This window comes from Urocitellus parryii, chromosome 5 (assembly GCF_045843805.1).
Source record: "Urocitellus parryii isolate mUroPar1 chromosome 5, mUroPar1.hap1, whole genome shotgun sequence".
Taxonomy (NCBI): domain Eukaryota; kingdom Metazoa; phylum Chordata; class Mammalia; order Rodentia; family Sciuridae; genus Urocitellus; species Urocitellus parryii.
In genome coordinates this window covers 90962254-90974291 of record NC_135535.1, presented here as the reverse complement: position 1 = coordinate 90974291, position 12038 = coordinate 90962254, and the positions used below count along the sequence as shown (strand labels likewise).

General features: G+C 37.0%; 1 protein-coding gene across 1 annotated transcript in view; it reads left to right on the top strand.

Annotated features, from left to right (window-relative positions):
• The window catches only part of Plekha5 (pleckstrin homology domain containing A5), a 233190-nt gene that overhangs the window by 195047 nt on the left and 26105 nt on the right, over positions 1-12038 (top strand). Inside the window, exon 18 of the mRNA XM_077798245.1 lies at positions 10137-10238. Within this exon, the coding sequence (XP_077654371.1) occupies positions 10137-10238 (102 nt within the window). The remainder of the gene's footprint in view (positions 1-10136; positions 10239-12038) is intronic.

Genomic DNA, 12038 nt, shown 5'->3' with positions numbered 1-12038 from the left:
TAAATTATTAACCCTTAGCCTTAGAATTTCAGGAGAGTCTCTTGGGATTACCAAATCTAAAAAGTCCTGAGTGTTTGTAAACTGAGTTTATAAATTGAGGTTTTGTTTTTGTTTTTTTTTTCTATGATACAATCATCTCTAATCATAGCTAGCACACCCAAGCAGCCTTTTGCAGAATTTCCAACAGAAACATTGTTTAAAGTTTGACTTGGTGGGAAGGGGCATTTGTTTTTTGTTTTTCTTGAGGTTTGTTATTTTGTTGCTTTTTGTTGTTGTTGTTGTTGTTTTTTAAGAACCAATCCCAAGCATAATCAGTTTTAATTAGCTTTTTCATTGCTCTGACTAAAATACCCAGCAAGAACAACTTTGAAGAGGAAAAGTTTATTTGGGGCTTACAATTTCAGAGGTCTGTCCATAGAGGCTGACCCTATGGCTCTAGGCCCAAGGTGAGGCAGAACATCATGGGAGACGGACCCAGTGGAGGAAAGCTGCTCAGCTTATGATGGGGTCAGGAAGCAGAGAAAGAGATGAAGAGGCCACAGGGAAGATGAACCTTTCCCAGGCATGTCCCCAGTGACCCACCACCTCTAGTCATGTCCCACCTACCTACAGTTAACCACCCAGTCAGTCTATCCAAACTAGAAGGGATTAATTAGGTTATAGCTCCCAATAGCTAATCATGTCACCTCTGAATAGTCTTGCCTCAACGCATTAGTTTTCAGTTGCCATTATATCCAAACCATAACATTCTGCCTCTGACCCCCAAAACCTCATGTCCATCTCACTATGCAAAATGCATTCAGTTTATTTCCAAGAATTTCATAATCTTTTAACATTGCCCAAATGTCCAAATTCAAAGTCTTCTCTGAGACTCAAGGCTAACTCCTGGCAGTGAGTTCTTGTAAAAACCAAAAGCAAGTTCCATATATTCAATATATAGTGGCACAAAGTAATATTCCCATTCTGAAAAGGAGGAATAAAAGCATAGAAAGAAGGGATGGTGCCAAAACAGGACCACAACAACTGCTGGCCTTGGTTTCCTATGTCTGTGTAGATCATGTAGGACACTTGGCTGTGAAATATCATTTACAAAGGGTATGGGTATTCCTGCCCCTTTGGCCTTGCAAGTTGTGGTGCACATGCACCTTCAGTATGGGCCTTTCTACAGCCAGCAGCATTTCTCAGCAGACAATCCATATTACTGGCATCTCTTAATTTCTGGGGTCTCCATTCCAACTTTGATTTCACCTATATAACTTCACACATCACTGTCTCGGAGAAAGGGCAGCCCTCAAGGACTCAGACCCTGCTATACTTTGGCCTCTCAGATCTTCCTTTGAAATTTTGGTGGAAGCTTCCCTGATCACTTTTAACTTTAGCATCTTGCATTCCTGCAGAACCAGCACCATTTGGATGATACCAAAGTCTGCTTCCAGCTTGCATAATTCCTTGGCCCCCTGGAAGCAGGGGCTTCTGAGTACCCATAGTGCTGAATGAAGGGAACTTCATTCAACTTCCTAGCCACCACCATTTTTCCTATTGTCTGTACAAGTACTTAGCGTCTCTTTAGGAACTATAAACTCCTAAAGCACCCTTCCTTGGCCCCAACTTTATATGTACTTTTCTGGCCAAGCTGAAATTTTTAAATCCTTTAGCTGTGTTCTTTGCTCCACTTTCTCATAGTAAAGCCGCTAGCAATATCCATGCCACTGACTGAATGCTGCGCTTCCTTGAAATTTCCTCCAGCAGATTAATCAGTCCATCACTTTTAAATTCGGCCTCATAAAGTCTCAGGATATGGGCAAAATGTGGCCAAATTCTTTGCTAGAATATAACACAAGTGACCTCTAGTCCAATTCTCTTTGACATCTCATGAATTCAGTCCCCATTCCTGTTGGCATTCTATTCTACTGAGCTCTCCCCAGAATTGCCCAATTTGCTCTACTTAGAGCATTCTACATCATGGCAGAAAACTGCAGTGATAGAAAGCTGCTCGCCTCATGACAGTCAGGAAACAGGGAGGGAGGGAAGGGAAGAGGAATCTAGGGACAATACATACTCTTCCAGTGCACAGTTCCAAGTCTTAACTTCTTCCAACATTCCCTTCTGCCTGCAGTTTCCAGTAGTCCATTCAGCTATCAATGAATTAGACCATTGAAGAGGTGAGATCCCTCATGATGCAGTCACTTCCCCACAGCTCCACTTCTGAACATTGTAGCACTTGTTAACAAGCTTTCAACACAAGACTTTGGAGGGCATTCTAGATCTACACTATAACAGAAAAAAGGGCTAGGTTTAGTGGTATACCCCTGTAATCCCAGTGACAAGGGGCTGAGGTAGGAGGATCCTAAATTCAAGATAAGCCTGGGGCTGGGGCACAGTGGCACATGCCTGTAATCCCAGCAGCTCAGGAGGCTAAGGCAGGAGGATCGTGAGTTCAAAGCCAGCCTCAGCAACAGTAAAGCATTAAGCAACTCAGTGAGACCCTGCTCCTGAAATCAATCCCCAGTACTCCCACCCAAAACAACAGTGACAACAAAAAAGAGCAGCCTGGGCAACTTAGGGAGATTGTCTAAAAACAGAAAATAAAATAAAGAAAAGGCCTGGATATATAGCTCAATGATAGAGTGCCCCTGGGTTAAATCCTCCAGTACTGCAAAAAAAAAAAAAAAAAGAGAGAGAGAGAAAAGGGATTAAACTGTCACTGCCAAGCTAATTAAAAACTCATTTTCATCCCTAAAACAACCTGAATTAAATCAAAATGGTGAATGGTATTGACATTTAGTTGGAAACTCTTTAGTGATTTAGTGTCTATTCTTGAAATTCGATGTGTGCATGTTACTGAGAATTAAACCCAGGGGCCTTCTCCCACTGAGCTGCACTCCTCATCAGGGTCTCTTTAAACTGCTGGTGCTGCCCGGAATTTGCGATCCTCCTGCTTCAGCCTCCCTGGTCCCTAAGATTATAGGCACTTGACTGAAATATGAATTTTAGAAAATTCCATCCTTAGCAACTGAATTTCAGAACTTAAATCTCATCATTAAGCTTAGAACTTGTTCTATCCCAAGGTTAACTCCAATATACTGTTGGGTAGTTTGTCAAAAGTGCTTTTGGGTTTTTTTTTTTTTTTTGTCTTGTTTTGTTTACTCAATCATGTAGCAGTAGGGAATGAACCCAGGAGTGGTGCTCTTTACCATCCCCCAGCTCTTTTTTTTTTTTTTTTTTTTTTTTTTGACACAGGGTCTCACTAAGTGCCTCAGGCTAACCACAAACTTGGATCTTTCTTCTCCAGCCTCCCCTTGTTATAAATGCTTTAGTAGAAATTAATATTGTCTAAGGACCTCTTTTTTAGGTTGTTATCCTATAAAATCACTCTCCTATTTTTTTTTCCTTGCCTTTAGCATTTATCAGTGGTTAGGACAACCTCTCCTTTATGTAAACTTATTTGTAACTTAATACTACAAATATTAGTATGCACCTAATATATTGGGTATATGGTTGGCACTCAGTGAATTTGATTAGATGTAAATTTGAATTACATTTAGGCTGGCAGAATCTCAAAAGGTTCCTGTGATTCTTTCACAGTTCATGACATTTCTTCAAATCTAAACCCCTGGCATAGAGGATAGATTAGAACCCCCACAAATCAAAGCCTCAATTCTGAAAACATATCCTCACCTAGTCATCCTTGAAGGTTAGCATAATGGGAGCACCAAAGCAGTGTTCCCTGTACATTTTATTTAACCTTGTGTGTGTGTATGTGTCGTACTAAGGATTAAACTCAGGGGCACTCACCACTGAGCTATATCCCTATCTCTTTCTATTTTGTGTTCTAAGACAGGGTCTTACTAAGTTGCACAAGCTAACCTCAAACACAAATTGTGATCATCTTGCAGTACCTCCTGAGCTGCTGGGATTACAGGCATAGGCCACCACACTTGGCTTATTTCATTTCATTCTTGATGCCACATCTCCCCTTCTTAAGCCCCATCCAGCTGAGCATGAGGAACTGTCTTGAAATAAATAAAAAGGAAGGGCCGGGATTGTAGCTCAGTGGTAGAGCACTTGCCTAGTATGTATGAGGCCCTGGGTTTGATCCCCAGCACCAAATAAAATAAACAAAATAAAGCATTGTGTCCATCTACAACTAAAAAAATATTTTTAAAAAATGAATAAATAAAAAGGAATGGGGATGTGCCTCAGTGATAAAGTATCCCAGAGTTCAATCTGTGGTACCAAAAACAAAAAAACAACCTAAATCCCATCCATGACACATGTGCTTTAAGAACATAGTGCCTTTCTGTTTTCTCTTTGCCTTTACCTTTTTTGTTTTAATCTAAGTCTGATTAAAGGAAAGTTGTAATAACACTCATTTATCCCTTCAAATTCATGTCATTGTCTTAGTTTGGATTCCCTTCTGTAAGGTATTTTTACACAGATACACACACACACACAAAAAAAAAAAAAAAAAACCTGAATCTCAACAAGCCTCAATATATAACTACGTATATAACTACCATGTTATAGGAAATACATGGAGCGTGCTGAGAGAAAAAGAATTCATTTAGCAGGGTTAAGGTTGTGGCTCAGTGGTGGAGCACTTGCCTGGCATGTGTGAGGCACTGAGTACGATTCTCAGCATATAAATAAATGAATAAAATAAAGGTCCATCAGCAACAAAAAAATACATATATTTTAAAAAATCACTTAGCAAAATTAAGAAAAGGAGAAAATCTGCAGAACAGATAATAAGACTCTTCAATAAATTAGTGGTGGGCTGGGGATTTAATTCCACGGTAGATCATTTGCCTAGAATTGGGGATCCCCAAATCCACGAAAAAGAAGAGGCAGGGGAATTGAGGGGGAAATAAAATACTTCTTAAAATGTAAAAATATCTCATAAAGCAGTACACATTAATGATATGAGAAATAAGAATTTCCTTTCTAATTTTTTAATTTTAGTTTCTTTCCTTTAGAGATGCATGCCCTGTGCATGCCCCTCTAGGGCATGCATACTTGAATGTATTGCCCTATCCCTTGCAAAATTTTATATTAGTACAAACTATTTTTTAAAAATTTCTAGAATTTACTGGTATCATGCTCGAAATATAGGCTAAGTTAAGTTTAAAAAAAAAAATTCTGCCATCCCCACAACAAACCTGTCTCCTCTCCTAACTCATACACTTTTTTAAACCTTTGTTGAAGTATAACATGCTCTTGTAAAAGTGCTCAGATTAGGAATTTAACCAAGATCTATATAAAAACATTGAGTTTTACCACCTTTCTAGGGACTGCCTTCCCAGTGTCTGTCTGTTTTGGAACTTTGCAATAATATGTGATCTTATAGTATATACTCTTGTCCTCATATATTTTAAAAAAATAAATAAAAAGGAATGGGGATGTGCCTTTCTATGATAGTGGATTGAAACAGTTAATTTAGTCTCTTAATTGGGTGGTGTAAAATTCTATACTCCTTTATTGAAAGTTCTATTTCCTAGCCAGGTACAGTGGTGCATGCCTGTAATCCAGCAGCTCGAGAGGCTGAGGCAGAGGAGGATCACGAGTTCAAAGCCAGTCTCAGCAAAAATGAAGCACTAAGCAACTCAGTGAGACCCTGTCTTTAAATAAGATACAAAATAGTGCTGGGGATGTGAGTCTGTGGTTGAGTGCCCCTTAGTTCAACCTCCGATACCCCACCCCCACTACCACCACCAAAAAAAAAAAAAAAAAAAGTTTTATTTCCTAAATATTACCTATGGTTTTAAAATAATTGAATATTAATTATTAATATTAAATATTAATTTGTTGATCACCTTTATATGCATGTATATTCTGGGCTAAGAAAAAAGATGAAATCATATTTACAGATTTTTAACATTATGCTTTTTTTTTTAACTGAGGACCTAGCACATGCTAAGCAAGTACTCTACCACTAAGCTACATCCCCTACTTTTGTTTTAATTCAGAGAATTTTTTAATTCTCACTAAATGCTGAGGGTTTCAATAAATTGCTCGGGCTAGCCTCAAATTTTCACTCATCCTGCCTCGGCCTCCTGAGTCACAGGGATTATAGTTGTGAACCATCAGGCCCAGTTTGAACAATATACTTGTGTGTGTGTGTGTGTGTGTGTGTGTGTGTGTGTGTGTGCGTGCACGCTGGGGATTGAACTTGGGGGCACTCAACCTCTGAGCCACATCCTCAGCCCTATTTTGTATTTTATTACGAGAGAGGGTCTCACTGAGTTGCTTATTAGCACCTTACTATTGCTGAGGCTGGCTTTGAACTCAAGATCCTCCTGTCTCAGCCTCCCCAATCACTGGTATTACAGGCATGCACCAGAGCTCATGGCTTGAACAATATACTCTTGTAACTCATTAAATTATCTTAATTTTTTACCCACTTTTGACTTGTGTTACTGCCCACTCATGAATTATGTTTGAGGAGTTGAGATAAAGAAAACAACAGGTAGGCCTAGCAGAATTATAGAACTTGGCCTAAATTATAGAATTTCAGTTAGGAAAACTGAAAGTATGTTCATGTGGTGGCGCAGACTTGTAATCCTAGCTACTCAGGAAGAAGCTGAGGAAAAAGGATGGTGAATTCCAGGCCATCCTGGGCAAATTTAGTAAGACCCTGTCTCAAGTCAAAAAACAAAAAGGGCTTGTGATGTAGCTCAGTGTTTCAGTCTTCAGTGCTGATGGAAAATGAGGGAATATTTATATGTATGTGGTTGTTTCTCTTTACCTAAAGTATTGGTAAATTAATCTCTCTCAATCTCTATTTTTCGTATATTTTTCTAGGAAAAACAAATATCCCAGCATCTTGCGATGTTCTAATATTTAGATACTTCTACAATACAGTTGAGGCTATCCTGAAGTTTGGCTTTAGTACAAATGAGGTGAAGTGTTAACCTGGCATTATTGCTGCCTCCATTGGGTCTGTTATCCTCATTTTACCCTCCCTGAAGCTTTGAAAGACTCACTGTTGCCAGTCATAGTGGCACATGCCTATAATCCCAGCAACTACTGATTCTACTGCCTCAGCCTCCAGATCACTGGGATTTCAGACACCACCGTAGCCAACTTCATTTTAATCTTTAAAGTGTGCTCCTTATACCTGGCAGAATAGCAAACACCTATTATCTCAGAGACTCAGGAGACGAAGGCAGGAGGATCACAAGTTCAAGACCAGCCTCTGTAATTTAACAAGACCCTGTCTCCAAACAAAAAGTAGAGCAAAAAGGGTTAGGGATGTAGCTCAGTAGTAAAGCATCCCTGGGTTCAATCCCTATCACCAAATACATAAATAAAAATAACAGCATACTCCTCAAATAATTCTTTATTTCCTAATTTTTAAAGTAATTTTAAGCCAGTTTCATAAGACAAAATACAGTTAATCTTAAAAAGAGGGCGTGTGTGGCAGGTTATAGGCACACACCTGTAACCCAAACTCAAGAGGCTGAGACAGGAGAATTGCAAGTTGGAGGCTAACCTGGGCAATTTAGCGAAACCCTGTATCAAATTTTAAAAAAAATTAAAAAAAAAAAGGACTGGGGATGTAGCTCAGTGGTAAAGCCACCCCTAGGTTCAATCCCCAGACCAAAAATAAATACATAAAATAATCAAAAGGAGTTAGGGGCATAACTTAGTCATAGAGCACAACTGGGTTCAATCCCTAGTACCATGGGAAAAAAATCCAATAATGATAAAATACAAAGGATTTAATATTTTTATTCATGGAAAACTTTTAATCTAGGCAAACAGGAATATATTTTATTTCTATCTCTTCTGCATTTTAGGAAATTGCCTTAAAGAAAAATTTACTGCATTACCAAGAATAACTTAAACTATTTCTTCAAATTTATATCATTTAGATAGTAGAATCAATTTAAATGCTTTAATGTAACAAAGGAATAAGTAACAGTTAAGGTAAATTGGTTTTATTAAATTTCATTACACAGCAACACCACATAAACAACTTAAGTTGCCCAGTAAATTCTTTATAAATTGAGTTTTTAAAAGATGAAAACTTCTAGTAGTTCATACCTGTAATCCCAGCAGCCCAGGAGGCTGAGGCAGGAGAATTGCAAGTTCAGAGCCAGCCTCAACAACTTAGAGAGGCACTGAGCAACTTAGCGTGACCATGTCTCAAAATAAAAATAAAATAAAAATGTGGTTCAGTGGTTAAGTGCCCCTAGGTTCAATTCCCCATACCAAAAAAAAAAATTAAATTAAAGCCTTAAAAGTAAGGAGTTATAAATTTTTTTTCAATATAAAGAATTTAAAAGTAAGGAGTTATAAAAAAATTTATTTTCAATATAAAGAATTCAATTTTCTAAAATCTATAAAGAGCCAGATGTGTATCAGTGTTGCATGTCCATAATCCCACAACTCAGGAGGCTGAGGCAATAGGATTGCAAGTTTGAGACCAGTCTCCGAAACTTATTAAGACACTAATCGGCGGACTGGGTCCACAAGCAGGTGTGGGGGTAAAGGGTTTTGTCGCTTTCCGAAGTTTCTTCAAGCAATCAGTATGTCAACCAACACAGATTTTTTCTTTTTCTTCATATGATGAAGATCAGGGATCTAAATTTATCCAAAAAGCTAAAGAAGCACCATTTGTACCTATTGGAATGGCAGGTTTTGCAGCAATTGTTGCATATGGATTATACAAATTAAAGACCAGGGGAAATACTAAAATGTCCATTCACCTGATTCACATTCGTGTGGCAGCCCAAGGCTTTGTTGTAGGAGCGATGACTCTAGGTATGGGCTATTCCCTGTATAGGAATTCTAAACCTTAGAAGAAGAGATGCTGTCTTGGTCTTGTTGGAAGTACTTGTTTTTGTTATGTTAAAGTTATATGTTTATGTCAAAAAATAAATCCCTTGAGTGGGTTCAGGCTGTAACACAGTATTTTGAATAATGGCTTTTTTTCTTGCCCACTTGATTTGCCTGGTTATCAAATTATTAATGACTTCACTGACTCGGTCATTCAGGGAAGTCAAGTTAACATTCACCTTCTTAAGTGCTTATACAGAAATTACTTCTAAAGACAAAAGGCCAGTCCTGAAATATTCCCAATTTACTACTGAATATCATACACATACTTTGAATGTTGGGTAGGAATCCTATTTAACCCAGTTAATTTAACTTTTTTCTACCTGCCTTGTGATCTGGTTTAAGAACTTCAGTTTTTTAGTATTAGTTGGCTCTTAAAGAACTATTTCATATTTCACAAAAGTGCATGAAATGTAACTTATAAATCTTCCCACAACTGAGAGAGAGAGAGGAAGGGAGGGAGAGTTTGTGTGTGTTTAAGCCATACCTGGAAAGCTCATAACAGAACTGCATAAAAGTAGTGTTTATTTCAGAATCACACTATAAACATAATAATTTAATTATTGATTCCACTTTAGCTCTTTTATAATTGCAGAATTATATTTTTGCTGTTGTATTAGAATAATTTTTAAATGTTATCTTGAAAGAGAAATATTTATTTTAAGTGCTAATACAAAGGTAAATTAAGAACACGGTCTTAATGTGTGCAGTATATTTATTTTCTCTGTATGAATTGCAAGTGTTAAACAAATTACCTAAAATGGAAGTGATTGCTGGTTTTGAGCAAGCTGGTCTGGTCAGACATTAAATATACAAGCTTTGGTAAACTACAGCATGCTTTAGTATACTTGTAAAATTCCCTTGTCTAACCTGAACTTACATTTCATGGTGATAACATGGTATATGTGTTGTTATTAAAATAACGAACACATCAAATGTCTTGTATCTGTTTGTTTGGAAAAATAAATCATTCTTCAGAGTAGCACAAAAATTAGGTTCCAAGAAAAAACAATGGTTTATGCTTTTTTTAACTACCATTAAAGAATACCTATGAAGTGGAAATAATAAATAATATATATTGAGTAAAAAAAAAAAAAAAGACACTAAGCAAATTAACGAGACCTTGCCTCAAAATAAAAAGGGCTGAGGATGTTGTTCAGTGGTAAAGCCCCCCTAGGTTCAATCCTAGTAGCAAAACAAATTTTAAAATAAAATCTAGAAAGGTTTTAAGTATAGTAATAACACCATAATAGCACATTCTCCCCATTAAAGTAATTTACACTCTTTGATTTTAGGAACTGGAACGAGCATGGAGAGAATATGATAAGTTGGAATATGATGTAACTATTACCAGGAACCAGATGCAAGAGCAGCTAGATCGCCTTGGTGAAGTTCAGGTACGAAAGTGTTAATATCTTAACTGGTTTTGACTGATATTATACATCTGCCTCACTACATACCCATGTACTCTTAACAGTTTTTACATTTTGGCTACCTAAAATGTGGATTTGAAGATGGGCTAAGTGACACATGCCTATATTTTCAGCAACTCAAGAAGCTGAGGCAGAAGAACTGCAAGTTTGAGGTCAGCCTTAGCAACTTATCAAGACTGTCTCAAAAGATAAAAAGGCCTGGGGATGTAGCTCTGTGGTAAAACACCCCTGTGTTCAATCCCTAATTCTGTAAAAAAAAAAAAAAAAAAAAAATGTTTATTTGAATACGTTCACTGATAGGAATTTTATTCCCAATTTTATTCCCCCTTGTTCACAATTTTAATGCTTTATTCTAGCTTGGCTCATAGGTGCATGCCTGTAATCCCAGCAATTCAGGAAGCTGAGGCAGGAGTTTCAAAGTTAAACCAATATCCACAACTTAGTTCAAGAGCAGCCTACGAAATTCAGCAAGACTCTTCTTCAAAAAACTAAATCACAGTGGGTCAGGAGGCCAAGACAGGAGGATCGCAGGTTCAAAGCCAGCTTTTGCAACTTAGCAAAAACCTATCTCAAATTTTAAAAATATAAAAAAGATTGTGTGGCTCAGTAGTTAAGTGCCCCTGGGTTCAATCCCTAGTACAAATAAAGAAAAATGGAGGGAGAGCGGAATAGTGATAGTCCATCCGTATCACTTGGTATTGAGTTGTGAATTTATGAAATAATGTTTATAATTTAAAATAATATAACCCATTTTGTATTAAATTTATTTTTTACTAAACTATATTTAGTCTACTATCTTAATTGACCTATTAGAATGGGGAACATACAGCATCATTTGGTGGTACAAAGATCCCGTTTGTAAAGAGGCAGATCTGAAGTCAAGTTCCAGGGGTTAGTTTTCTTATCTGTAAAATAGAAATTAGAAGATCTGTCTTAAAGTGTTGCTCTGAGGGGAGATAATACATTTTATAAAAATGATGCCACTATTTGGTTATGACCCTATTAAATATGATTATCTGCATTGGAAACCCAGTCACTGGACTTACCAGAGAAATCAATGCAACAGATAAAAGATTAGTAAGGGCCAGACAGGAGGATCATAAATTCCTGGTCAACCTCTGCAACCTAGCGAGACTCTGTCTCAAAATTAAAAAAAATAAAAGGACTGAGGATGTAGTTCAGGATAAAGCAGCACTGTGTTCAATCCTTAGTACCAAATATATACATATATATATAAGCCACAAGTAGTTATGATATTCTTTGAAAAAAAAATCTGGAAGACACATTCTGTGCATGGTAGACCAATGGAACCAGGATAGAACTTAGCAAGCATGAATATGTGACCCTGTCTCAAAATAAAAAGGTCTGGAAATGTGGCTCAGGGGTTAAGCACCCCTGGGTTCAATCTTTGGTACCAAAAAATTCATAAATAAAGTTTAATATATAAAGTAGGCATAGTATAAGATTAACAGCAATAATATAATACAATAGAACAATTTGTAAAAATCAACAATTCATAAGTTTTAAATAATTTTATTATATAATTGTTATCATTGTTCTGTTTATTTAAAACTTATGAATTATTTATTTCTGGAATTTTCTATTTAATACTTTAGGATCTTGGTTGACTGTAGGCATTCAAAACTATGGAAGGCCAAATTAAGGATAAGAGAGGGCTGCTGTATGCTTTCTATTTCTTTTGTTCTTCCCCTCAGAAGTTGGTTTTTGTTTTAACTTGGGATTAGTGAGTTTCTATTGTCTCTT